The sequence below is a fragment of the Crinia signifera genome, chromosome 6 (genome assembly GCF_055691185.1).
Source record: "Crinia signifera chromosome 6, ASM5569118v1, whole genome shotgun sequence".
Taxonomy (NCBI): Eukaryota; Metazoa; Chordata; class Amphibia; order Anura; family Myobatrachidae; genus Crinia; species Crinia signifera.
The window spans coordinates 234,539,056-234,565,975 of NC_139222.1; the positions used below are offsets into that span (position 1 = coordinate 234,539,056).

General features: G+C 41.7%; 1 protein-coding gene across 6 annotated transcripts in view; it reads left to right on the forward strand.

Moving 5' to 3' along the window:
- Window positions 1-26,920, forward strand: part of BICC1 (BicC family RNA binding protein 1) — a 234,576-nt gene that overhangs the window by 117,448 nt on the left and 90,208 nt on the right. For 5 of the 6 annotated variants that reach the window (XM_083149110.1, XM_083149109.1, XM_083149106.1 and 2 more), the window contains exon 3: window positions 5,039-5,108. In XM_083149110.1, the coding sequence (XP_083005236.1) occupies window positions 5,039-5,108 (70 nt within the window). The other variant, XM_083149111.1, reaches the window with a different exon arrangement.

Consider the following 26,920-nt stretch of genomic DNA (forward strand, 5'->3'; position numbering starts at 1 on the left):
TTCGAGATTGGCTATAGCTCAACCCATCTAACATTAAGGAGGGAGAAACCTGTTCAATTTTACAAATGACTCCAATATTGTACAGAATGACAGCCAGGGATGTTGGGTAGATGAATAGACTGCCATAACAGGTTGTAAAACACATTTAACATAATACCTCATATCATTAAAACATTAAATGAAACCTATATTAAAAAAAAAAAAACAATTGTTAAAATATAAGGTGTTTTTTTTTTTGTACTGGAAAATATTTCCTTGCTTTCTGCTCTTGCCATGTACAGCTCATGAATGGTTCCTCTAAAGTTACGTTTTTAACTTTCTTAACCCTCTTCTTTTGATGCATATCATAGCGTAGAATACATTGGGTTTTCTCACTTTTTGTTGGGATTTGTTCTAAGCTTTGGTTTGGCAGAATTATGTTTCTTGAGCAAATAAGGCTTGCCGAAGAACCTTGTTTCTATAATTTTTTTACATTACTTGTAGCTAATAGTGAAGTTAATAAATGTCACCTCTCTTTTTGTGAGATTTCAATATTTTTTTATTTTTATAAAGGGTATTTTTAGTTTGGATGATGTGCTGTATTTCTGCCCTACTGTGTTCTCCACCACTTCCATGTTTTATGGTCACATACGTCGTAAATTAGACTTGGCTTTGGAAACAGCTGCTATTGCTAAAAGAACCATTACGTTCCCTAATATATCCCTGACTCAATAAGCAATTCATTTCTGCATCATATACAGAAATGCAATATAAACTACTACACCACTCATATTACACCCCTAAATTGAGATTTATTACTTGGGTCTTTACAGACTCAAGGTGCTTTAAATGCTTGCTATGTGATGTAGACTTAGTGCATCGTATGTGGACTTGTGTGAGGTAAAGTTGTTCTGGGATTAGGTTCACACGTACATATCCACAATTTTAGAATTTGGCTTTTTTTCTAACACCAGAGTGGGCCATCTCGGACATTATACCAAGTTGAAGCTCATCTGGCCTCTCTGGAGGTCCTCGCCAACTGTTAGCTAAGATTGCAACTGCTGCTAGGAAGACCATCTTGTCTCAGTGGGTATCCACTGACACATTGTCAGTAAATCTTCTTCTAAGTCCTAGAATTTCATATTTATTTCACATGGACTGGTTGGAATTGTCCCTTACAAAGACAAAGGAGCCTCGAAATTCTTCTCTATCTGGCTTCACTATTTACATACCCTTTCTTTTCAGGTCAACGGCGGACTTTGTGCCACAGTCAAACTCACTGCCTGGTATAACGAACAATTACTAATCTTTGGTACCCCCCATTTTATTGTCTTTATAATTTTTTTCTCTTTTCATATAATTTTGATTTCAGTCCAGGACTCAATTGCCCTACAAGTTCATGTTTCACCAGATACAATATCTCTGTCAGTCTTGTTATATTGTTTATAGGTCCCTGGAGTGAGAGATATTCTATTTATATGTATATTTATTGAGCTTTCTTATCACCTAGTAAAAGGCGCGAGAGCCTTCTGTTGGGTGGGACCCAAGACCCAGTTTCTGCAAAGCCGTGATTTTGTTAGTGCCATTGAATAGCAGCAAAGGAGGAATGATCATGCTCTACAAACTTTTAAGTGAGCTTGTCTGTGTTAAAAAACAAAAACATCCTAATATAGGTCAGTATATACTGTATGTAGTACCTTAATGGGTTGCTCGTGTGTTTTTTTTTTTTTTTTTACAATTTAACACATCAACGGTACAAATAATCAGCTTGCTGCTGTTCCAGTATGAAGGCAAATGTCTTGTCCAATAAAGTGGAAAGAACCAATATACTTGTTCCAGGCATAATCCTTAAAATATACCTCTGATGATTAAACGTCCTGTTTATACCTATATGAAAGCAATTAAACCCCACAGCCTCTAATGGTTGTTCCAACAAAAGCACTTGCAAATATTTGAATAAACTTCCAGAGACACTTTATTGCTGGGAAGTTCTCTGCCCCATGCGGTTCTAGTATTAATGAATGAAGAAACTTTACCATGTAAGCAGCTGTAATAGCCAAAAACAAATATTACGACCCAAGCATTTTGCCAAATAAAGCAAAAATGATAATATGCTTGTTGCCAGTTACAGCTGTTAACATTGTAAGGCTTGTCTATTTACAGAATACATTTTCTTTTTTTGTCTCTTAAGTTGTGTGGCAGGGACAGTCCGGGGCACTTAATCATCCTGGCCATCGAAACATTTTCTCATGAGTCTTCAAATGGGGCAGATTCATGGGTTAAGAGAAGGGGGCCTGGCCTTGCAGTAGACCCCAGTGTTTTTCTGTATCTGGGCAGCCAGGCATTTTTTCGATGTGGCCTTTGGCCCTTGTGACATTTGCCTAAAGTGCCATATGTTCAGTCTGGACTTTGAATGTGGCAATTGGTATGTAGCATAAAATTGCTGGATTGTACTAATAGGCTTAATTTGTACACTATGGGCCGTATTCAGTGCAGCCAGCGATGTGTTTAAACTGCAGGGATCGCCGAAAACAAGTGACCCCCGCCGTTAAACCCCCTTCGCCGGCCGCTAACCCTATTCTACATTCCGGAGGAAGCCTTGCTTTCAGAGTACGGTGAAGATTCCCCCCAAACAGCCTGCTACATTTAGCTGCAAGCCTTGCTGTTTTAATGGATGCACACACCTTTTCCCCGTCACTACAAAAACCCAGCAGTGGGGTCAGTTGAATACTGACTGTGCGAGCTGTGACAGTGAGCAGTCAGCACTGCTCGCTGCCACAGCTCGCAAAAGTCATTGAATATGCCCCATTGTGTGACTGTTGAATCTGTAGAAGGCGACTCACAATGCATTTTTCTCATGCCAAATTCCTTTGTGCTTAATCTGTCACCTTGTATTTATTTATAACCAACTACTGTGTGGATTAAGTGGCAGCCCAGGATCTGTACTACACTGTAGGGTCAATTTATAAAAGCTTCGAAAAATAAAGCGGTGTTTCAAGCATGTACAGTAGATGCTAGGTATATGAGGACATAAATCTAACTGTCGTTTGAAGGTTTTTTTGTCGTCCCCACACACACACATCCTAAAATGAAAGGTTTTAAATGTATTACCTAATCTACTTTAATGTAATTTGAATCTTGAAATGTTTGTAGTCTCCAAACAAATATGAATGCTATGAATTATTCCACAGTATGATATCATCCTATCAGTCTTATAACTCAGCATTCCAGTGACTCATGCATGATTTGCTTTGGGCAGTACACTTCGCTCTAAAAGTGTAAAATCCATTCTTCCCAAACTAATTTCTTATCAAGCTCATGTTGTTTTTCTCATTTTATCTAATAAAATAGTTTGCTACAGCCATTTAAATTAATAGGTGCTGAGAGACCTGTAACTTCTAATCGGTGGCCCCTCTTAACTGCTTGGTAGACAGGTTCTTGATAACAGCTAGCTACACTTTCTAAATGTCTGCCATTTGTAACATCTGTGAGATTAAATCATTTCTTTTGTTTTATTTATGAAAAATATTATACAGACCAGTGTGTGCTAGAAGCACCAGAGCAGAGAGCAAGCAATTCTGCAGGCAATGGCTTCTTGTGGGTTTGCGCATACAATTGCAAATGTCACTAATGTTACATAAAGTCCTTGAGTTACATATCAGTGCTGCTTTAAATGTTGCTTTAATCTTTGTAAGCAATGTTGTTTCATACACATTGGCAGGTATTCAATGAGAAATATCGCTATGTGCAGCGAATCCTGTTTAGGATTCGCTGCACATTCGCAGGGTTCCGGAGGGCTGGAGCATTCGCTGCCAGCCCTCCCTCTAACCCTATTTAATGCCGCAGTGAGCCCCTGACGGGGATTTTTGGCGCAGGGAGCCGGGGGCGGCAGAAGGCAGGGATATGGAAGCCTCCCTGCCTGTGTCGGACACTGTGGGGGAGAAGGAGGGCTCCCGGGGACACAGGCAGCAGAAGCTGCCCCCGTGGAGCTGGCAGAGGATGCGGTTAGGCAGCCGCTGCGCTGGTCCCGCTTGTGCATATGTAATGAGTGGGACCAGTGTGCAGTGAATATCTAATAAGTGGCTCCCCGCCCCCATGACGTAATGTGTAAAAATATAAAATAAAAATTAAATATATATTAATCCAAAAAACATGCCCCTTCACAAAATGAAATGACTGATTTTTTTACACAAAAAAAAAAAAAACCTTTATTTTAAAAGAACACGTTCCAGTTCACTTTAAAATGATGTTGAATGCAAAACGCTGAATCATTGCGAAAATCATGCTGAAAGCAGTTCTCCATCCTAGTATTGAATACACTCTCGGCGAATCACACTGAAAACCCCATTGAAATACACTTTCTTTATTATTTTTTACTACATAGTCAAAATTGTAAGTCAGAATTGCACCATTTACACGCCTTAACATGGTCATGATCATTAGTTAACTAAACCTCTAAAGATCAGGATCTGATGGGTTAACAGTGTTTGGGTTAACAGTTAATTGGTCAACACTATATATTATACTTAGAAGTAATATGGCTATGGTCGACACATGGAAAGGTCAACTTTTCACATATTGTTTTTCTAATTTTTGGGGGGGGACTTTTTCCATATTGTTCATATGGCTTCGATTGGGAACGGTAGAGTGTGCCGAGCACAGAGAAGTAACTGGCCTGTCGAGAAAAGCTGTACAGTATATTTGGGTCCATGTTCTCAGGTGTCGTCATTGACACCAAAAATCATGAAAACTCATGTTGACCTTTCTTTCAGTGTTGACCTTGTGCATGTTGACATTTTAGGGTCAACCTAGACACTGTCTACCTAATTTCTGCTGACCCCAATGATCCACATTTCAAAGACCTTTAAAATCTGGTAATATGCATTTGTGATCAAGTGTTTAAGACACAGGATGTTTTTATAAGAACAAAAAGATTAATGTCTAAATGGAGGTTTTCATTAAGGCTGTTTCTTGACCGGACTGTGAACTGTGGATGTGACGGCAAGAATCTTTCTGGGGAATTATTGAATTACTAAAGATGAATTTGATTTCTCTGCAGATTATGGAGGAAACCAATACACAGATTGCATGGCCATCTAAACTGAAGATAGGAGCAAAGTCAAAGAAAGGTAATGCAATGCATGTACATTTTGTTAATATTTTTAGCTTTGTCTGTATCTGTATTATTGAAGAAGGTCAAACTACCACCATTAAGATGAGACTGATGGTTTTTAAAGCAGGAAGATTCTTTTGTACAGAAAGAAGTTTGATTAATTATCTTTTCATTCATCTTTCCTGCTGCACTGACGGAGATCATGTCTACTTGAATGTAGATGGACAATCGGAGCCCTTAGAGGCAGTGCGAATGGGCTGTACATGGTAATGGTCGAACAGTTTATTTTGTTTAGTTTTAAATTTATTGTTGACAACTTCAAAGCTTACATTTAAAATAAAAAATAAAAAAATTCGTATTTTGGACAGAATTCAATGATACTCCTTTCACACTTGCAAAAATATCCCGGGATTTTGCACATGAACGCGCATCAACCTGGGATTTAGCTCAGTGTGAAAGGGTCTTAAAAGAATATCCCGGGATGAACATCCTGGGATTGGACCTGGGTAGATTCCGGAATCGACCCGGGATGCGGTCAGTGTAAGTGGTCCCGTACCCGGGACTTTAAAAAAGCTGCTGATTGGAGCTTTCTTGGGCTCACAAATGCTGATGTCATCTTTCAGAGCCCTGGAGTCCATTTCTAATGACATGCATATGTATTTGCAAGGATTTCCCGGGATCAGTGTGAATGGGGCTGTCCCGGGTCGATCCCATGTCTGAGTGCAGTGTGAAAGGGTACATTCCCGGGTAGAGTCCTGGGTAGCAACTGGGAACACATTCCTGGGTATGACCCAGCTCTGTGAGTGTGAAAGGGGTATTATAGACCTCTTTTTCTCACCTGCTAAATTTATTTATCGGAAGTCAAAACAAAAAATTTTGGAAAAGTACCTGGACCAATGTGTTACCACGGTTTATACCACATAGCAAGCAAGTTATCACATAAAATAAATCTCCATTAACTGCTTTCTGTGGGCTACCTTTGTGGCTAATTGAATAGCCTTTGGGGACCAGTTGAACTGGGTATTTCCTGTGATTCCTAGTTAATTCTCAACAGTGTTGTTGTACTTCACAAGCAACTAGCTCTATCAGGGATGTGCAGTCAGGGTGGGCAGAGACGACAGAGCCTCTCCTGTGTTACTTAGACTTTTTCCACTGATCTTTATTATAAATATCTTCTGTATTATCATAAATTAGTATTGTACAGAATAATATTTATAACACATTTTTTAACTATAAAAAGGATTATTATTTCTAAACCTTATTATAGTAATGAAAACTAGTCTAACTTGGATTCAAATCTCTTTAGAGTATGTAGTCATCCTAGTGGTTCAGTAATATTACTGCAGTCAGTAAATTGCGGCAACTGCAATGAAAAAAAAAAAAACTATTTCTGTTGTTTTTAGAAAAAAAAATTGTCAGTTAAATGGTTAAAGGGTTTTTTCCCCCCTAACTTATTTGGTGACTTCCTGTTTAATCCATTTTTTGTTTTCCTCCTGACTTCTCTTTTCCAGAATGTCTTTTGTACAGCACTGATTTAGCTTAATTTGCTTACTTTTTCAGTGTGACACACTGGCTTACATAGTGCTTTTGTTCAAATACTTTATATGGATGGTAATAGGATGGCTGTTTTTATAGTTTTGTTCTGGAAGTGAATAATAAAAGTATTTCCTGTATTCCCTAATACAGAAATCATAACGTGAATGAGGTGATACTTTATTGTAGCAGTGTTAAAAAGCAATCATTGCCTGAAACAATCAATTTGAGGCACATCAGGAATAGGAATTGTACTTGGGTGTAATCGCTGTGAAACACATGTTTATATTACTAAAATTAATTAATTTTAGACCTTACCATTTTCTACAAGATGAAATTTATCTCAATTCATTTTAGGCATTTACTGTAATTTGGAAAAGTTAATGAAGTCTAAGTAGGAAATCACAAGTCATAAACAGGATAGTACAATATATCTGCCAATTCTTCCTAAAAAGTTAAAGGAATTCAAATTAAATCTAAATCCTCATGGTTTCTAAGTCATGTGTGCAGAAATACTTGAATATATAGAGAATATATTTTTTTGCGCACAGATTTCCCACAGCATTAGATTACCTCAGGGGTCCTCAAACTGTTGTTCTGTGGGACCCCATCAGAAAATAAAAATAATTACAGCACCCCACCAATTTACAGCAGAATGATCGCCACACATGTGAGGTCAGCAGACAGCACATACATGGCAGTATTGTGGAGGAACAAAATGATGTGAGGCGTCTAAAGGTGCCCATACACTAGTAAGATTTATCTTCAGATCTGGCTGGTTGGAACAAAAACCTGGTTATTTGTGAGTGACAGTTTGTCAGTTTTCCAGCATTTCCAAGCAAATAGTCAACTCTCATTTGCTCTCATCCATAACCATGTTTTTGTTCCAACCAGCCAGATCTGAAGATAAATCTGCGTGTGTGTATGGCCACCTTAAGATAAATAAGAACAGATAATTCAACAGACTCCTTAAATCACTGACTGAGATTAGAAAAGTCATCAGCCTGATTGCCAGCAACATGGAGTCGCGGCCCCATGCTGAGAAGGTCGGCACCCACTTTGGGGTCAGGACCCACAGTTTGAGAACTGCTGGATTACCTTAATGTTCAGATGAAAAGCGAAGTGCACTCACACTCTGAGGATTTTATATCTGCTGAAGTGTTTTTTATTTATTTTGTTTCACGTTTTCTGTCCTTATCTTTGCAAGTACTAGTTAATAGATTGCTAAATAAAGTTTCTAAATTGTGAGAATACGATAAACCTTTTTAATTTATTTTGTTTAATTTTTTTAATCATGCATACAAATGCTCGCAGCTTGTGAGGTGTGGTCTATAGGGATGCCAATCCCGGGGCATTTTTTCAATCCCGGGATTGAAAAATGCTCAATCCCGGGATTGGCATCCTTAGTTTGCTGGCGTGTACCCGATACCCACCCCCACACCAGCCGACCCGCAGATTTACTTACATGGGCGGGCGGCCGGGAGTGGAGTGGGTTCTGAGGTGCACGGTGCCGTCGGGCTCGTGCACCTCCTAATCAGCAGTGCACTGCAGCGGGAGGAAGGCGCAGGACCGGCGTCGGTGAAGGGGCGGGCTGGCCGGCGCAGGAGGAGAGGTGGGGGGCAGGCGGCCAGGAGGAGCGTCACTAACAGTAGTGTGGGCAGCGTGCGTGGCCTGCGCAGCGTGACCGTCACGCTGCGCAGGCCGCACGCAGGGGTCTGGAACAGCCGGGCACTGGGCAGTGTCTGAGCGAGTGCTCAGACGCTGCCCGGTATTAGACTGCGCATGCGCAGTCTAATACCGAAATCCCGGGATTGGATACTCCAATCCCGGGATTGAAATCCCGGACTTTTTAGGGCCGGATCCCGCCGATCCCGATCCCGGGATTGGCCACCCTAGTGGTCTAGTGGCGCACTAATGTGTGAGTGCTTGGGCTGGGCCTAAAGAAACATGCATGTCTTTATCTTTATTGGACAGGTCATGTTTTCGGATTTCTTAGAAGTTGGTAGCCATTATTGTATCTATTATACTAGTGCCAGTTAATAAGGCAGTGTTGATCACTTGTGAGGAATCTATTGTACTGAATGAATTTGTGTTCCCTCACTATATATTGTGCTGTGATATTGACTATGTAATGCATCAATCAAATGATGTATAATAATCCTATACTCTTGAAAGAACTTGCAAGCTGAAATTCTAGTTAAACGTGTTTTGTTTGAATTTAGATTTAAATAATGCCAATTTAAATGTTAAGTCACAATGCAAACCGCTTTTGCTCCCAGTTTTCTGAAAACTAGTGTGGTATCCCCAATTCTTGAACTCTGTTCTATTCCAGCTTCTAAAGTGCTGAGTTCTAGTAACAGGTTGGTTGGATGACTAATTAAAGGAAACAAAAAAAGAGCCTTTATTTATTAAAAAATAATTTCATTTCGTAATAGTGGCATTTATTTACTAACATTCTTTCAAACTGCTTGTTATGGTCCTAGTTTAGTAGGTGTCCTGTGGCTACCACGGCAACCGATCACATGGCATTTACTGTATGCTGTGATGAGCAGAGGTTTTAAAACGCCTCCTTCTCAACATGCTCCTTAACAACAACCCACTCTGTCCTTATGTAGGGCTCGTGCCAGGCAAATTCAACTACTTTCATATCAGTCTCAACCCATATAGAAATCTTGAAAAGGTAAGGCAAACGTCCTAAAAAAAGAGAACATTCTCCTTTTACTTGACGCCCTCACCGAGTAAGTAGCTGCTGATCTTTTGAAATCTGTGAGATGCAGTAGTTACTACTGCAAGTACTTTATTGCAGGTGCATATACAATATACAGCCCTAGGAGGTTGAACTGTTAAGCACTCCAATATATGTTGGGAGATCACTCATTTAGTGGATTTCTCCAGGGCATATTCATAATAAGGAGTCTATTATGAAGTGGTGATAGGCATACACTCTAGTTAATACAGTGGTTTCTAATTTTCCACCACTTACTGTGATTCCTATAGACCTCTGTTTTAATTTGACCATGCTGCTTCACTCTTTACTGCAAATTATTTCCATTCCAGGCGTAGCCATTATAGGGAAACTGCAACACTATAGAGGCCGCTGTGAATCCCTGCCAGGTCCAATCACTCACTATGCACATGTGCAGACTCTAGCTGCATATCGCTTCCCCCTTCCATGGGCAGTGTCAGGTCTCTGACTGGGAGGAAGCCCAGAGCAGCCCTGTCATGGTAAATTGCAGCAGTACATTTTGGCCCACTGCCACAGTGGTTCATACTCCAATAAGGAAGAAGCACAGAACAGGTTGGCATACATTCAGTAAATACAGTCCAGATTTGAGTATCATATGTCCTGAATAGAATACATACAGTTTTATTACTCTGTCTTAAAAGAAGACCTTTTCCAGGCACTGGTAAATAACTGTGACCGAGAATTAAACTTGTGTATATTTGTTTTACCCTTTTGCAGCCACTGGGTGACTTTGAAGAAGTTCTCAAATCATTTTAACTATATTACTTTTTCTCTAGCATATTTACATGAGACGTCTGACTTGATTAAAACTGAGAAAGTTACCGTAGTATAGAATGACCTCCGTATTGCCTCTTCTCTGAATGGCGGGACGTTTTTCTCCGCTTAAGTGGAAATCAAAAAGTCTCCTTTGCACATGTTGGTCACGCATTCGATTTTTGGTTCTAGTCTTATGCCTCTTCAAGTAACTGTTTGACAAGTGGAGGAACAGACTTTATGCAATAGAAATAAAGCCAACTGGATTCTGTCCTGTTCCTTTTGGCTACAAATGTAATGAGCCGTTTGTGCCGCTTTCAAAATTCCCAAATGTTTTTTGTACATTTTTATTAATAATTATATTTTTTTGATTAATATTGGTCATTTTGCTAAGAACCTGATAAATAAGATCATTTAATTATTAATATGCACTTGTGGCCGGAATATTCCCGAGACAGCCACTGACTGCAGTTTCAATTATTTTTTGCTCCTATCTAAAATACACAGGAGCTATTCAATCGCTGAGGTATTCATTATTTTATTGCTATTTGCACCATGTTATTTTAAATATTTAATAGAATCTATCAATGTTCAATAACAAGTTTAATGGAAGATATTAGTTCTGTTTGCATTAGATGCATCCACATACTTTAAGAAGCATTTCATGTCTTTCTCTTTGATACTTTTTTGCTTTCCAATACTTATACTTCCAATTCCAATACGCTAAACTGCCTAAAAGTACAGTCATGTATCCATTTTACCATACAGTACCCTGAAAAGAAAAAAAACTACTCAAACTAACCCTTTCCTTTAGTAGGCTTACTGCTATGTGGACTGGGTATCCACTCGAAAGGGCCTTACACACGGGGTGATATTCAGCCACTTTCTGAGCGGTTTTACATAATTTCAACCCCGCGGGTCTGAATCTGGCTGTGATGAAGTACGGCCCTGCTGGATAAATTCAGAGCACTCGCTCAGAAGGTCCCGCACATCTCCTGCATATGTTGCGCGGGCTTATGAGCAGGGCCTTCTGAGCAAGCACTGAAGCAGTGGCGTAACTAGGGGGTGTGCCCCGCAACAGCCATACTTGCACCCACACCCCATCATCTAAGGTCTGCATGTCCGGCAAACTGCTCCCAATTCTAACATTGCGCCATGACAGGAAACGCTGTACTGTTGCACTGCGCTGGGGCGACTAGTTCCATTTAGTCCATGAAATGAGAGCCTGTGGCTGTGCAGGCTCTCCGTATAGACTCATAGGAGCGCGGCCTGCAGGGAGAATCCATACGGGAGCCAGCATGCAGTGGGCACATGGAGGCATTATGTTTACAATCTGCAGTGTCTACTATGTGCAGCCAGGGCAGCGTAAAAAGGAAAGTTATAATTATTCAATTATTATTGAAGAATTGAAGAATTTACAGAAGCAAAGTATTTTTGTTGTATAGATTATATAAATAAAATAGTTAAATACATTATGGGGTATATTCAATTAGTGTCAGTTCCATTCTTTTTTCGGAATGGATGTGACACTACCTATTCAATGCAGAGGCCAAATCCGAATGTCTGATTTGGCCGCTGATTGAGGCTCACCATGCTGGCGCCAGGAGTGGGTGAGCACGTATGCTGTGGTATGCATCAGTGAGGCGGTGGTATGCGACTGGGAGGTGGAGGGAGTCAGGACAGCACCAGGTGACATGCTCTCACCTGGCCTGGCGGCGGGACAGGTAAGTGACGCCGGTGGAGGTGGGCGTTGGATGGGAGGACTGCGCTATGTGAACTGCTGCTTCTTATCCGGCACCGTCCTCCCTGCCTCAATCTGACATCTTTTGATGTCGGATTGAGTTTGCCGGAAACTGGGCCAAAACCTGTTGCATATGACTGAGTTTCCTTAATAAATGAGGTGACTAATCCACTTGGTTTCTGACAGGTTGGAGCATAAATCAGTTGTAAACTGCTGGCTTCCTGACAAGATGGCAGTTTCAACTGTAATTTATTATTATTAAGTTTCTTATATAGCGCACACATATTCCGCATCGCTTTACAGAGAATATTTGAACATTCACATCAGTCCCTGCCCCAGTGGAGCTTACAATCTATGTTCCCTACCACATGTACACGTACACAAAGACATTCTAGTATTTCTTTGGATTGTGGAAGGAAAACGGAGTACCGGGAGGATACCCACGCAAGTACGGTGAGAATATACAAACTCCGCACAGTTAGAGCCATGATGGGAATTTAACCCATGACCTCAGTGCTGTGATGCAGTAATGCTAACTATTACACTATCCATACTGCGCCAATATATATCTATAAATCTCTTGCATAAATCTCTCCGTGTGTAGGGCCCAAGAGCACAAATAAAGGTAGTCTCCCGTATCTGGAGATGTCTTATCCAAAATATTCTAAAAACGTTGGGATTTTTTTCTTTCCCTGCCCCTTTTTTTATACTTACGAAATCCACCGATGTCTAGGGCGTCCTTCCGGATCTTCAGCAGTCCCAGGAATGCATTGTGCATTGCACCACTGGGATCGCTGAAGAAGATTCTAATGGCTGCCATGGGACCATCGGGGGGACCAGATAATTTCAAAACGTAAAAATCCTGGGCGCCAGATGAGGCACTGACAGTCGGGATGCCGACAGGGGGGATACCGGCACATAGGGGCTATTCTCCCTTTTGGGGGTCCACGACCGCAGCACGGTGAGCGCAGAGAGCCCGCAAGGGGCTTCTTTGCGCTTGAACCACTGTTGGAGCACCGGCAGTCAGGATCCCCACTATCGGAGGCACATATTAAACCCAAAAATCCCTTATCCGAAATGCTCGTGGTCCCAAGCATTTTGAATAAGGGATACTCACCAAAACACTGAATTCCTAACCCTAATGCTGTGTACACACAGGGTAATATGATTGCTGGGGATATATTGCTAGCAATATATCCCCAGCAATCATATTGCTCAGTGTCTCCTTTTCATCAGCGATGAAAAGGAGACACTGCTACGGGGCGGAGGGGGAGCGCAGCAGCAGCAGACGCTGCTGCTGTCACTTTGATGGGAGGAGGGAGGGAGGAGCAGCACGGGGCTGGGGAGATCAATGCTTATCTCCCCGGCGCTGACCTCCCGGCACAGCAATCGCCGGGGAAAGCCGCTAGTCGCAGGAGACCAGCGACCATTAGGCAGTGCACACGGGAGCGCGCAGCTGACGATTTTTATCGCCAGCTGCGCTCCAAATCACTGGCAATATGGTCGCTCAGCGACCATATTCCCAGCGATTTTACATGAAATTGCACCCGTGTGTACTCGCCTTAATAGTGACTTACTGACCATATTGACATTTCACCTATTGATGTTGTGAGAATGTTAACACATTGCCGCCAATATTTTAGCAACATTTACTTTTTGCTTATTTTGTGACTATATATCCCTATAGATATAATTCCTTAAAATATCTAAGTAAGTCAAAATGTTTGCGATCTTTTATGCTGATTCTACTGCAGTATTGCTCCTAGATTTATTGACTCTCATCATGGTATTGGGAAGCCTGTACCTTTAAAATTGAATCGATACATTGCTAGCTACCAATGGGGTCATATATGTTCATGTATACGTATAGGTGTGCTTGTTTCAAGAGTGTGATGATTCTGTTCGGTGTTTAAAATAGAATATTCCGCTGTATTTCAAACACTAGACTATTGTACTGCTTTAATTATTTTATTGAGATATTTGGCAAGTGCCATCTCTTTGGGGGTGTGTCAAATCTTGGGTAAAGATAAACTATAGACCAATCATCATTGGTCATATTTTTTTCAAACCACTTGTAAAAGGGCAGTTAGAAGCTGATTAGTACTTTATCACACAGCGAGATTTGACCCATCTCCCTCTTGGGAGGAATGTACAGTACAGGTTGAGTATCCCCTATCCGAAATGCTCGGGACCACGAGCATTCCGGATAGGGGAATTTTTCGTTTTTTGGAATAAATTTTTTAGCCATACTTACCTGTCCCCTGATGGTGTCCGGTGGTCCCTCGGCGTCCACGCAGTCCCCGGGCGTCCACAGCAGGCCTCCGGCATCTTCTCTGGGTCTCCAGCGGTCCCAGGAATGCATTGCGCGGGTGTGCGTGCGCACCGGTGACGTCACCGGCGCGCGCGCACACTTGCGTAATGCATTCCTGGGACCACTGGAGACCCTGGAGAAGATGCCGGAGGCCTGCTGTGGACGCCCTGGGACTTGGTAAGTATGAAAAGAGTGTTAGGGGGGTAAAAAAATAAAAATAAAATTAGAATGATTCCAAAAACCACGGTTTTTGGAATAATTTGGATAATTGATGCACGGAGACAGGATACTCAACCTGTATAAAAAAAGACGTGGAGAAATTGCCTTTTACAATGTCAATTTGATTCGATCGGTCATTTATCAAGTACTGTACATTTTATAAATTGGAAGCACAAGACTTGTTGTTAGGAGACACATTTATATTGATTTTGAATACAAATTTTTGAATGTGTGTGACTTTGGTTGCTCTTCACATCCTCAACTTTATTTGTTACTGGCTGTGTGTGAATGTGGATTTAAAATGTGAATAAAAGCGTACCACACTATTTTTAATAAAAAAAATATTAACACTGATTTTGGTTTTCTGCTGTCACCATCTTCTACAAGCAATTGTTTTGGTTATACCTGTATAATCCAAGTCTGAGCTGTTCAAACCCAGATCAGCTGTTTGGGTGGATTGGTGAAGGATTTTTAAATGTAGGAATTGTGTCTGTGATGGAACCGCAAATACCTGGCATGGTACTAGCGCAATATGACCAAAACATTTTAAACGGTAATTCCTGGGAAACGTGGAAGACTCCTAATTCTTTGTTTTGCTTTTCCGTGCCTGTGAGATGTCAACAGAAGAAACAGGAGAATTACTTTTGACAATCACAAAATTCCCTGCAATGCTCATCATGATCTGTTTACCGATATTTATGTGAGCATAATAGTGGCGAGAGCTAAGCACAGAACAGATGAATCATCATGATTCTGCTAATAATTGCACTCATCTGGTTATTATACATTTGGACATTCCCTGGATTTCTAAAACCAATAGTTGGGTTAGTGAAAATAAGATCCTGTTGTGGTTTTGGATGGGAACCATTTTGTAGAGGATTTTTTGTATTTTAAGCCTAGCAATTGACAGTGTACCTTCCAGAAAGTGGTCTGCTTGATTGATGTCCATAAGTTTTTTTTAATTATTTGAACTTTTAATATTTAGCTGGTTTATATCCGGAGTAGATGTTTTGGCAGAAAGGTTGCTGTATCTTTAATATTCCCATATAAATGCCTTGCTCCACCTACTAGCTAGTAAAACAAGGATCATGTCAGTTAACTTGTATAAATCACAAATATTTTTAATATTCCAATGGAGTGACATAGTGCACCATTGTGTCCCATTGTACATCGTGCCCTACTATATGCATTTTGTGCTGCACTATGTGTTTATTTACAAAGTTTTCTTTACTGAATATTGTGGCAATGTCTTAAAACATAAAGAGATTTATTCCAGCACAACAGTTCCCTAACTAGTGGATCTGTATTTAATTAATAATAAACAAACTTCCTATCTCCGGCCAGACAATACTAGTTTTTGGGCGATACAAACAACTGGAACAATTGGAAAAACACGCATGTTTGTAGGAGAACATTAAACTATGCTCAGAGCTGTAGTCCGAATTGCTGTTCCAGCTGTGTGAGAGCGAGTGTTCAGCTGGCCTGTCATGGGGCTTGGCACGGCCGCACCGGCTGGCCTGTCATGGGGGGCACGGCCATTAATATATGCTGCCCATGAGCTGTAAATGCAACAAATTTACAGGTGTCATTAAGCAAAATACGACGTGGAGGTATTTGTCTGGTACTTGTTTCCTAGCTTGGCGCCCACGATTTCCATCTTATGGCATCTTATATAATTTAAAATTGTATACCATTGTATATGGCATACTGTACAATGGCATACAATGAGATGAGATCCGATTTTAAATTGTATAAGCACCCTAATGGGTGCTTTCAATGTTAATTGGCCCCCCCTATAAGATTTTTAATTGTATAAGCACCCTAATGGGTGCTTACAATGTTAAATGCACCCCCACGCCACCCCCACTATCAACGCCAACCCGAAGCGTGGCGAGCGCAGCGGTACGTGTCCTCCGACCTTTTTATAACCCCACTATCCATGTCGGCGTGGAGTTGATTTTATATAGTGTGGCGAGCGGCCGCGTTTTACGTTACATGTATTACGCGTCCCCTCGCGGGGCTCGCTGCGCTTGCCACGCTTCGGGTTCGGTGGCTCGCTGCGCTCGCCGCACTATAAAATCAACTCCACGCCGACATGAATAGTGGGGATATGAAAAGGTCGGAAGACGCGTACTGCCGCCCCTCGCGGGCTCGCTGCGCTCGCCACGCTTCGGGTTGGCGTTGATAGTGGGGGTGGTGTGGGGGTGCATTTAACATTGTAAGCACCCATTAGGGTGCTTATACAATTAAAAATCTTATAGGGGGGCCAATTAACATTGAAAGCACCCATTAGTGTGCTTATACAATTTAAAATCTCATCTCATTTCATTGTATGCCATATACAATGGTAAACAATTTTAAATTGTATAATATCGGGTCCCATCGCATTGCATCACATCTCATTGCATACCATATTAAGCCTTATGGTATGCAATGCGATGGGCGCCGTGATAATACAAAAGTACCATTTGTCTTACTGCAGATGCAGGGGTCCACCAAGATGAGAGACAGGTGCACACAAATCTAAAATACCTATAAGTCAAGATCCCATTTATTTTAAATGAAAAAACCACAACACTGGGAAAAAATGCTGTAGAATCGACTATTGAGTGTGCATGTTACATTCAGATGTGTCCTCATACACCTGCAAAATGGCAAAATTTAGTTGCTCAGAGACCTTTACTGTACTATATTTGTCTTTCAATTTTGCATCTTATTCACATCCCAAATAAAGAAACACATCACTTATATTGCTTTGGTGACCTACAGATACGAATTTGGTCATGCAGGAATTTGCTCCAAACAAGCACAATGGTGTATATTCAATTGATGTCGAAACTGCCGCCTTCCCGAAAATACGGCAGTTTTCGACATTAATAGGTCCGAAGGCGTTCCGACCTATTCAGTTCAGGAATGTTCCAACCTGCCAAAAACCAGGTGGATTGACAGAATACTGTTGGTGTAAATCCACCTGCTTTTGACGGAACCATGTTTCTGGCAATCTCAATCCGACATTGAAAGATGCCGGATTGAGGCAGGGAGGACGGCGCCGGGTGGGTAGCAGCTTACACTTTGCCACCCTCCTGTCTGCCGCCTCCCGTACCCACCCGGCTCCCGCTGCCTCCCGCCGGCTGGGTGAGCATCAATCAGCAGCCAAATCTGACATCTGGATTTGACCTCTGCAATGAATAATGGATGACGTATCCATTCCGTCCAAAGCGTTTTGGAATATACAGTACCCCCATGTCTTAAATGAAGCACAACTGAACTTGCTATGAGAAAGCGAGTCCTCCACACTCCGTGTCTCACATGACATTGATCAGCACAATGTAGCATTGCTTTGTGTTAATAAGACGCACATTTTGAGTGAAAGATACACAGCATGGCTGAGATACTCATGACCTGGTACATCAGAGAACCGCTTTTTGGTGCGACGGAAGCCACAGTATATGAGGACAAATTTGTATATGGAAACAGCGTTCACATCACCCCAGTTAGGTAGGATTCCTCTATAGTCTCAATTCTAGAAAATAACAGTTTTGGCTGAATAAAAAACTCTGTAAAAAAAATTGGTACTCTTTACTTAGAAGGGCGCCCACGATTTTGATCGTGGGCATCGTTAGTAAAAAATCTCGGGCATCTCGGGCATTGAATGCAGTAAAAAATCGGGTGCGATCAACCGACGAGATGCCCGAGATTTCCCATAGGGAACAATGTTAAATGTCTCAATTGACCCAATTTTCCTGTTCAATGCCTCAATTGACCCGATTTTTCCATAGGAAACAATGTTAAATGGGCCACAGAGGCCAAATAGGCACCCTGAAGTGTATAATGTCCACCCGAATTGTTAACGCCACCCCACGATCAACGTCAACCCGAAGCGTGGCGAGCGCAGCGAGCCCGCGAGGGGCGGCGGTACGCGTTCTACGACCTTTTCATACCCCCACTATCCACGTCGGGGTGGAGTTGAGAATAGAAAGTGTGGCGAGCGCAGCGAGCCACCGAGCCCGAAGCGTGGCGAGCGCACGCGGACAGCTGTGAAGCCCGCGAGGGGACGCGGATACCTGTGAAGGTATCCGCGTCCCCTCGCTGCGCTCGCCACGCTTCGGGCTCGGTGGCTCGCTGCGCTCTCCACACTTTCTATTCTCAACTCCACGCCGACGTGGATAGTGGGGGTATGAAAAGGTCGTAGGACGCGTACCGCCGCCCCTCGCGGGCTCGCTGCGCTCGCCACGCTTCGGGTTGACGTTGATCGTGGGGTGGCGTTAACAATTCGGGTGGCCATTATTCACTTCAGGGTGCCTATTTGGCCTCTGTGGCCCATTTAACATTGTTTCCTATGGAAAAATTGGGTCAATTGAGGCATTGAACAGGAAAATCGGGTCGATTGAGACATTTAACATTGTTCCCTATGGGAAATCTCGGGCATCTCGTCTGTCGCATCGCACCTGATTTTTTAGTGCATTCAATGCCCGAGATGGCCGAGATGGGCGCCCTTCTAAGTAAAGAGTACCAAAAAATTATTAAAGCTACCCACCCTGTCTAGACTTTCTTCAGTAAACAATATGGACTGGAGGCACCAGGATTAAATATGCTGTGATACAATCAGATCCCTCTGAGCACCCTCCTAGCTGCAAGACACCTTTGCCATTTTATTCATGCAAACGGTTTTAATAAATGCCGATATGCATGTGGTGAGTGGCGGGTGTGCATTGCATGCAAAATGGCTGATTGTAAAGTGCAACAGAATATGCTGCGCTATATAAGAAACTGTAATTAGATTGATGCATCCCGACCTATGTCTTCTTTTATCAAATATCCTTTCTTATAATCGAATCAAAGAAAGAAAATAATGACAGCGCCTAGAGCGCTGCAGCCTTTGAAACGCCTTAAGATTCCCAGATCTTAACAACACATGCACTACAAAAATAGGTGTTCCAGATGGCGCTGCAGTCCCCTCTTTTTGAATATATAGATTGTCACCAATGACTGTAGACTCAAATCTCGCTCATTCCGTCCTGTCGCTCTTAAAGAAAACCAAAACTGACCTGGGTGAATTACCCTATGTGCCTGTAAAGGTTTCTTTAAGTCCCCTCGACCTCTGTATACACAAATATCGATGCCAGACAAGCTAGATCACCAGGACCCCATGAAATATGAACTCACCAAGATTAGGTGCCCTATGTTCACGGAAAGGTTTCTTTTGCCTCCAATTTTCCTCCTCTTAGGACACAGGTGGACAGCTGGCTCCAAGGAATTTTTGCAATATTCCAAAAATTTTATTTCCAACAATAAGACAGAGTAAAAACCAAGTCTAAAAATGATTAAAAATGTGGGAAGGAAATCCCAAGGTAAGTGGTGGTCTGGGTTACCTCCCAATCAGGATAGAAGGCCGCCCAGTTTGCTGAAGATGGCAACCAGCACCTACCACAAACCTCTTGGGTATTTCTCTTTCTCCTCCAACCACCAACGCGTTTCGGACTGTGTGAATAAGCCCTTTTTCAAGGTGTGGAGGATGTTACCACATACATGGTTTTTATACCAAATCCAAACATCACATGTTATAGGTTCCCCCAAAAACATGGAGAAACATAACAATCGTACAAAATGCCTCTTAACAATCAAGAAAAATACATGTAATACATAAATACATACTATAAACACATCCATTACAGATATAATACAGAAATCCAGAAAAACAAGAGTAAAATAGATTTTAAAAACTGCAATCAAGCATATGATCCTGTATGGATCCAGCACATCCTAAGATACACGCTCAGGAAGCTTAAAGTTCAGATTCCGGAAGCTGTATGCGTTCCACCTAAACACGGAAGACAAGCTACATAAAGCTAGATGAATGAATAAACAGTCTAGCTATGCAGGATGCGCCGTACGAGCTACAGGAAGTCCAGTGCGGTCCACGCGTCACCGAAAGTGACGGAGAATGACACGTTATGCGTGTCAAAGACCAGGAAGTACCGGAAACGGCGCAAACAGCTATCATCCTGCTTAAATGAAACAGCTGTGCTTCTCTGCTATCGGTAAAACAGTCAATGGATCCATACAGGATCATATGCTTGATTGCAGTTTTTAAAATCAATTTTACTCTTGTTTTTCCGGATTTCTGTATTATATCTGTAATGGATGTGTTTATAGTATGTATTTATGTATTACATGTATTTTTCTTGATTGTTAAGAGGCATTTTGTACGATTGTTATTTTAATGTTTCTCCATGTTTTTGGGGGAACCTATAACATGTGATGTTTGGATTTGGTATAAAAACCATGTATGTGGTAACATCCTCCACACCTTGAAAAAGGGCTTATTCACACAGCCCGAAACGCGTTGGTGGTTGGAGGAGAAAGCGAAATACCCAAGAGGTTTGTGGTAGGTGCTGGTTGCCATCTTCAGCAAACTGGGCGGCCTTCTATCCTGATTGGGAGGTAACCCAGACCACCACTTACCTTGGGATTTCCTTTCCACTTTTTTAATACTTTTTAGACTTGGTTTTTACTCTGTCTTATTGTTAGAAATAAAATTTTTGGAATATTGCAAAAATTCCTTGGAGTCAGCTGTCCACCTGTGTCCTAAGAGGAGGAAAATTGGAGGCAAAAGAAACCTTTCCGTGAACATAGGGCACCTAATCTTGGTGAGTTCATATTTCATGGGGTCCTGGTGATCTAGCTTGTCTGGCATAGATATTTGTGTATACAGAGGTCGAGGGGACTTAAAGAAACCTTTACGGGCACATAGGGTAATTCACCCAGGTCAGTTTTGGTTTTCTTTAAGAGCGACTGTACGGAAGGAGCGAGATTTGAGTCTACCGTCATTGGTGACAATAATCTATATATTCAAAAAGAGGGGACTGCAGCGCCATCTGGAACACCTATTTTTGTAGTGCATCCTTTCTAATAAGTAGTATATTAGCTTACACCTGTCCTCATATCACACCAAATAGCCCCTTTCATTTCACCACAGACTTTACTACTAATGCTGGCCATACACTAGACCAACTTTCATCCAATTAGTTGTTTGGACTGGAAATCTTGTACTGTATGGAAGCAAATCAGAACAGTCAGTATTTTGCTCACACACCCAGGAAAATGGACCAAAACCTTCAATTAAATTGTTTAAATCTTCAACTACATCACCTTGTATGAGTGACTGTTTCCAGATTTTGGAAGCAAATTAATGAATTAAAAATTACATTTGCTCCCATTCAGTACCAGATTTTTATTCCATTCATCCAACCAACTAGTTGGATGACTGAAAGTTGGTCTACTGTATGGCCAGAATTAGCCATGCCGAAACACTAAAGGTGCTGATACACTGTTCCGACTTTTCGGAACAGTGTGACATACGGTCCTTCTGCATGTGACATTTCATACAATCCCCATTTTCTGCTGCGGGAAGGGGGGCCAAGTCAGAGCTCATACCTGCAGCAAGTATGTTCTCCGATCCAATGCGCACGGGACCGCGCATCGGATGTCAGTCTGGGTACGAATTGGTCACTTGTTGCCGGATCTGTCGGAATCTGGTGAAAACAGGACAAAACGGACCTGTGGATGGGTATCTTAAGGCTACTGTATGTACAAATTAAATCAATGGGATACGATTAGATACACATGCTGCAATATTGAATACAGTATGGGCCCTCAGCTTGAGCACCTTAAGCAAACACAATTTAGCTAAAAAGTATCCAGGTGGCTGGCAGACCATGTCTAGGTTGACATGATGAAAATGTTGACACAAGCAAAAAAGGTCAACATGAATATTATCATTACATGAAAAGGTTGACCTGCGTTTTAGGGGATTTTTTGCGAGGGTAGTTTTTTTTTTTTTTTTTTTTTACCATTTCCATGTCAAGAAGCATGGTGAGCGAAGTTGCACACTAATTTGAGGTCCACGTGCTCAGGACTCAGGTGTCGTAATTTTTCACACCCAAAAAAAAAAGAAAATCCCACACCAGCCCAAAAGGTCTATATGCAAAAGTTCAACATTAGTTTCACTTTTTTTGTGGCTCATCCTCACATGAATTGCTTCGCTCACAATGCTTTGGGCCAGGTGCCTTATTCCGCTACTGCTGTGCTCGGCACACTTTGCCGTTTCTAATCTGAAACAATGTGGACGCTAAAACATGAAAAAGTCCCCCAAAAAATGTACTCATGCTGACCACATCATGAGTCGTCCATTTGCAATATCGACGTGTGCTTGTGTCGACCTAATGCATGGTGATTCTTTTCCAAGGTCGACCTAGTGCGTGTCTAGCTAGACATAGTCTATGAGCCACCCGGATAATAATCAAGTTCCTCCACTTATCCTGGAGGTCTGTTGTAATGGGGACAAAGGCATATTACAAAATTATTTTCCATGGGACATTGACCCTAGAAAATAACCTTGTTCTTTTTTTCTTAATGTTATTTAACCCTTTGAGTGCCAATATCTGTGAGAGCTGTTCAAAATATCCGCTAAAAATGCCAGCATCGCTCACATTTGTTATATAAATTCAAATAAAAAATGTGTAAAAATATATATTTCCTACATAATGTAAACATTACAGGTAATTATGATGAATAAAAATGTAGCATTTTATACTGTGGTAATGAAGGTTCCTTTTTTAAGAAGTGCCCTTTCAAGACTAGGTTCTTGTGTACTAGCACGGCGCCCATCGCATCGCAGACCATAAGGCATGCGATGCGATGGCAGCCGATGTTATACAATTTTAAATTGTATACCATCGAATTATATGGCATTGTATGCCATTCTATCGCATATACAATGGTATGCGATTTAAAATTGTATAAGCACCCTAATGGGGGCTTACAATGTTGAATGCACCCCCACTATGAACGTGAACCCGAAGCGTGGCGAGCGCAGCGGTACGCGTCCTACGACCTTTTCATACCCCCACTATCCATGTCGGAGGGGAGTTGATTTTTATATATTGTGGCGAGCCCGAAGCGTGGCGAGCGGACGCGGAATACATGTAAAGTAATACACGTCCCCTCGCGGGGCTCGCTGCGCTCGCCACACTATATAAAATAAACTCCACGCTGACGTGGATAGTGGGGGTATGAAAAGGTCGTAAGACGCGTAACGCCGCCACGCTTCGGGTTCACGTTCATAGTGGGGGTGCATTTAACATTGTAAGCCCCCATTAGGGTGCTTATACAATTCAACATCGTATAGGGGGCTTATACAATTTTAAATCGCATCGGGTGTATGCGATGCGATTTATGTCGTGCGACCAAATATCGTGGGCACCGTGCTAGTACACAAGTACACAAGACTATTATGCGATCCAGAAAGGGTTTTTTGACTTTGACGGAGAAAAAAAAGGCCACCTGGCATTGAACTCAGTCTGCTGTCAAAGCACATTCTAAGATGGTGGCCACTAACACCTTTGCAGCATCTTCTTATCAACATGGCCACCTACTATCTGTATCTGGAGTCTGATCTAGTACTCCTTCTCTTAGTGGGTGGAGTTACTCTAAATGATGCTGCTGCATCCTAACACAGGAATCCTGTATTCGAATGCATGCAGTATTGTCATTTGGAGTAACTCCGAGCAGTGTACTAGGGGTCAGGTGGAAGGGACAACTCGAGTAAGCACCTGGCAACTTGGTCAACTTCGCCGCCGGCCGGAGAGGACTGTGGGAGGCGCGGTGCATTATGTGATTACATGGCTCGTCCCCCTGTAGAAATGGCGCTGTGTTTAAGGTTGAGTTAATGTCTGTACTTTATCATCCGAGTAAAATCACAACTAATGCTCTACTTATACAGCACAATGTGCAGCAGAGGCAGTTTCTCTGTACACAATATTATTTTTTTGGTATTTTATTGTAGAACATTCTGTGATTGTAAAAATGCAAAAAAATGTAATTCAGAACTGAGAATACATGTGAATAACACATTTTTATACTGTCTTTTGTAACAAAGAAATAGCCGGTTGGTTAGGAGTGAGATCTTTCCAACTTCATTTCTTCTAAGTAATGTTTATTATACTCCACATTTGGCACTCCTCTGGTTTAAATCTGGCAGCTGCATCTCTGAAAAGAAATACAGCTATTTTTGGTTACAGCTCCAGAAATGCTTGCCACGTTTCAGAGCAATTTATTATCAAAACCCCAAAAGGTATTGTAGTGAAACACACTCTTGTCCTGGTAAGTACCAGCTCCAGAAGTCTGACTGCGGGATGGGGCGTCTAACGGAACATAGCCCCAACAATCTGCTGGAACTGTAAGACTGCATTTCCTCAAAGGGGAAGCCAGATCTAGATGTTGAAGTATAAGGAAATGGATGTTCACACACATACATACACACATACATACACACATACATACATACATACATACATACATACATACATACATACATACATACATACAAGAATTTTTATTTAAATAAAATGTAATCCGTACAGTAGCACACTTATATGTAGGTCATTTGCGTCAGACCTATTAAACACCATACTGAACTTTCATCCTCCTATAAAAACTGTTATTGAGGTAAGAAAGTGTCCATACACTACTCTGAGGTATTGCAGCTCAATCGTATGTGATACATCGTCTGCCGTCATTTTGCAGTCATTTGATGTATCGCATGCGATCCCCATAACTGTCCCAGGTATGATAAATGCTTATTGCGGCAGTGACAATCTGTGGATAAGATGCATGGAACTGTGCATCGGAATCATATGTAAATGACATACGATATGACACTTTTCATACGATTTATCGGCCTGATAAGTAGATAAGTAGAAGTGTCAAATCGCACTAGTGTTTGGCACCTTAAGGTTGCTGGAATAATGGTGGTAAAGATCTATACACACTGGGTGATTTTAGCCAGTATGTATAGATAGTGGTGGGGAAAATCACTGGACTGAGAAACGCTCAATGCATACACACTGAGCGATTTTAGCGATTATTTATTTATTTTTCCCTGGGGTGGGAGGCTTTCCATAGCGGATGCTATGGAATTTTTTATGTAAATGTACATTTTGAAATGAACATTTTAGATAAATGTTTTTTCATTTATTTTTTTCTTACCCTATCAGTCTCTTAATAAACATCTTTCCATAGTCTAATACCTAGAAACTATCTACAGATGTCCCTTAATCTTCCTGATTGTGACAGTTTGTCATGTCTCATAAATAAGAGCTATCTAATAATTAACCTTAAGTGGAGAAAACCTATTAGCATTGTTGCAAGTCTAATGGCTTCCTGATTACCTTGCTGTATCCGCAAACTCTCCAGCAGTGCACCCCACCAGGAGGTCTTTATGGTCGGCTACATTTTCAGTCATCTGCGCTAAAATTAAAATTTGTCAATTACTAATATTTAGAGTTTAAGGTCAGGTCAATTATTATTCTTCTTCCAAGTAGATAGCTCTGTACTTGACATATACCTGTAAGGGTAACTTTCCATGTATTAATTCAGGATACAGAACCTATAGTGAATGTCCCGGTCTAAAGGGATAGTGTGCGAAGCCTATATGTTAAACGTGAAAAATGTACAGTAAGTTAGACATTTAAGTTAAGGGTAACCGGTAAGAAGCTGTGCAATGTCTCATGGAGGTCTTCTGCAGATTGTTAGATGGCTACAGATTAATATTCTTTCTTGTTCAACATGTTAAAGGCCTGATTCATCTAAACATACTGTATTAGCTATACACCTGTGTATGACCATTGCACACTTGAGCTGGGTACACTGTAATATCTTGCACAGATGATGTAATGGTTAGCATTGCTGCCTCACAGCACTGAGGTCACGGGTTCGATTCCCACCATGGCCCTAACTCTGTGGAGTTTGAATATTCTCCCTGTGCTTGCGTGGATTACTTCTGGTACTCCGGTTTCCTCCCAAATTCCAAAAATCTACCTGTAGGTTAATAGGCTCCCAACAGTATTAACCCGAGAATGAATGTGTGTACGTGTACATGTGTTAGGGAATACAGATTGTAAACTCTCCCGCTGTTCATTAACTCTATCGTTCATGCGACCGCACCCTCTGTGGTGCGGCATATCATATAGAGGTCCTGGTTCAGGCTTCAGTTTTACAAAAACTTTCCCTCCCCGCAATGTGCCCGCATAATTTTGCAGGCACATCATTAAAGTGCAAGCGTTTCGCTACACATTTATGTGCTCGCACATTACTGGCTTTGAAGCCAGGCCATGGTGCAGGTCGCAGTGGCTGCCTGTGATGTCATGCACTTGTCTTCACCCTCCCCCGCTTGGTCACCGCCACCGTTGCTGCTTAAACTGCTGTCGCACGTGTGCATGCGCATATCTCCGGAGATCACCAAGTAACATACGGGATGCTGCCAGTGTTTAGGCCCAGTGTGTGTACCCAGCTTATCACTCTGCAATTTTGGCGATTTACCCATGGTCATGCTCCGTTTCACAAATTATTATTATAGATATGGCTGTATTTGTGTGTAATAGCACTATGTGTACTGGATATCCAGGAAGTCTGCTTAATTCTTCCTCTGTTACTTGTTTATTTTGTAGGATAAAAAGGTAGTTT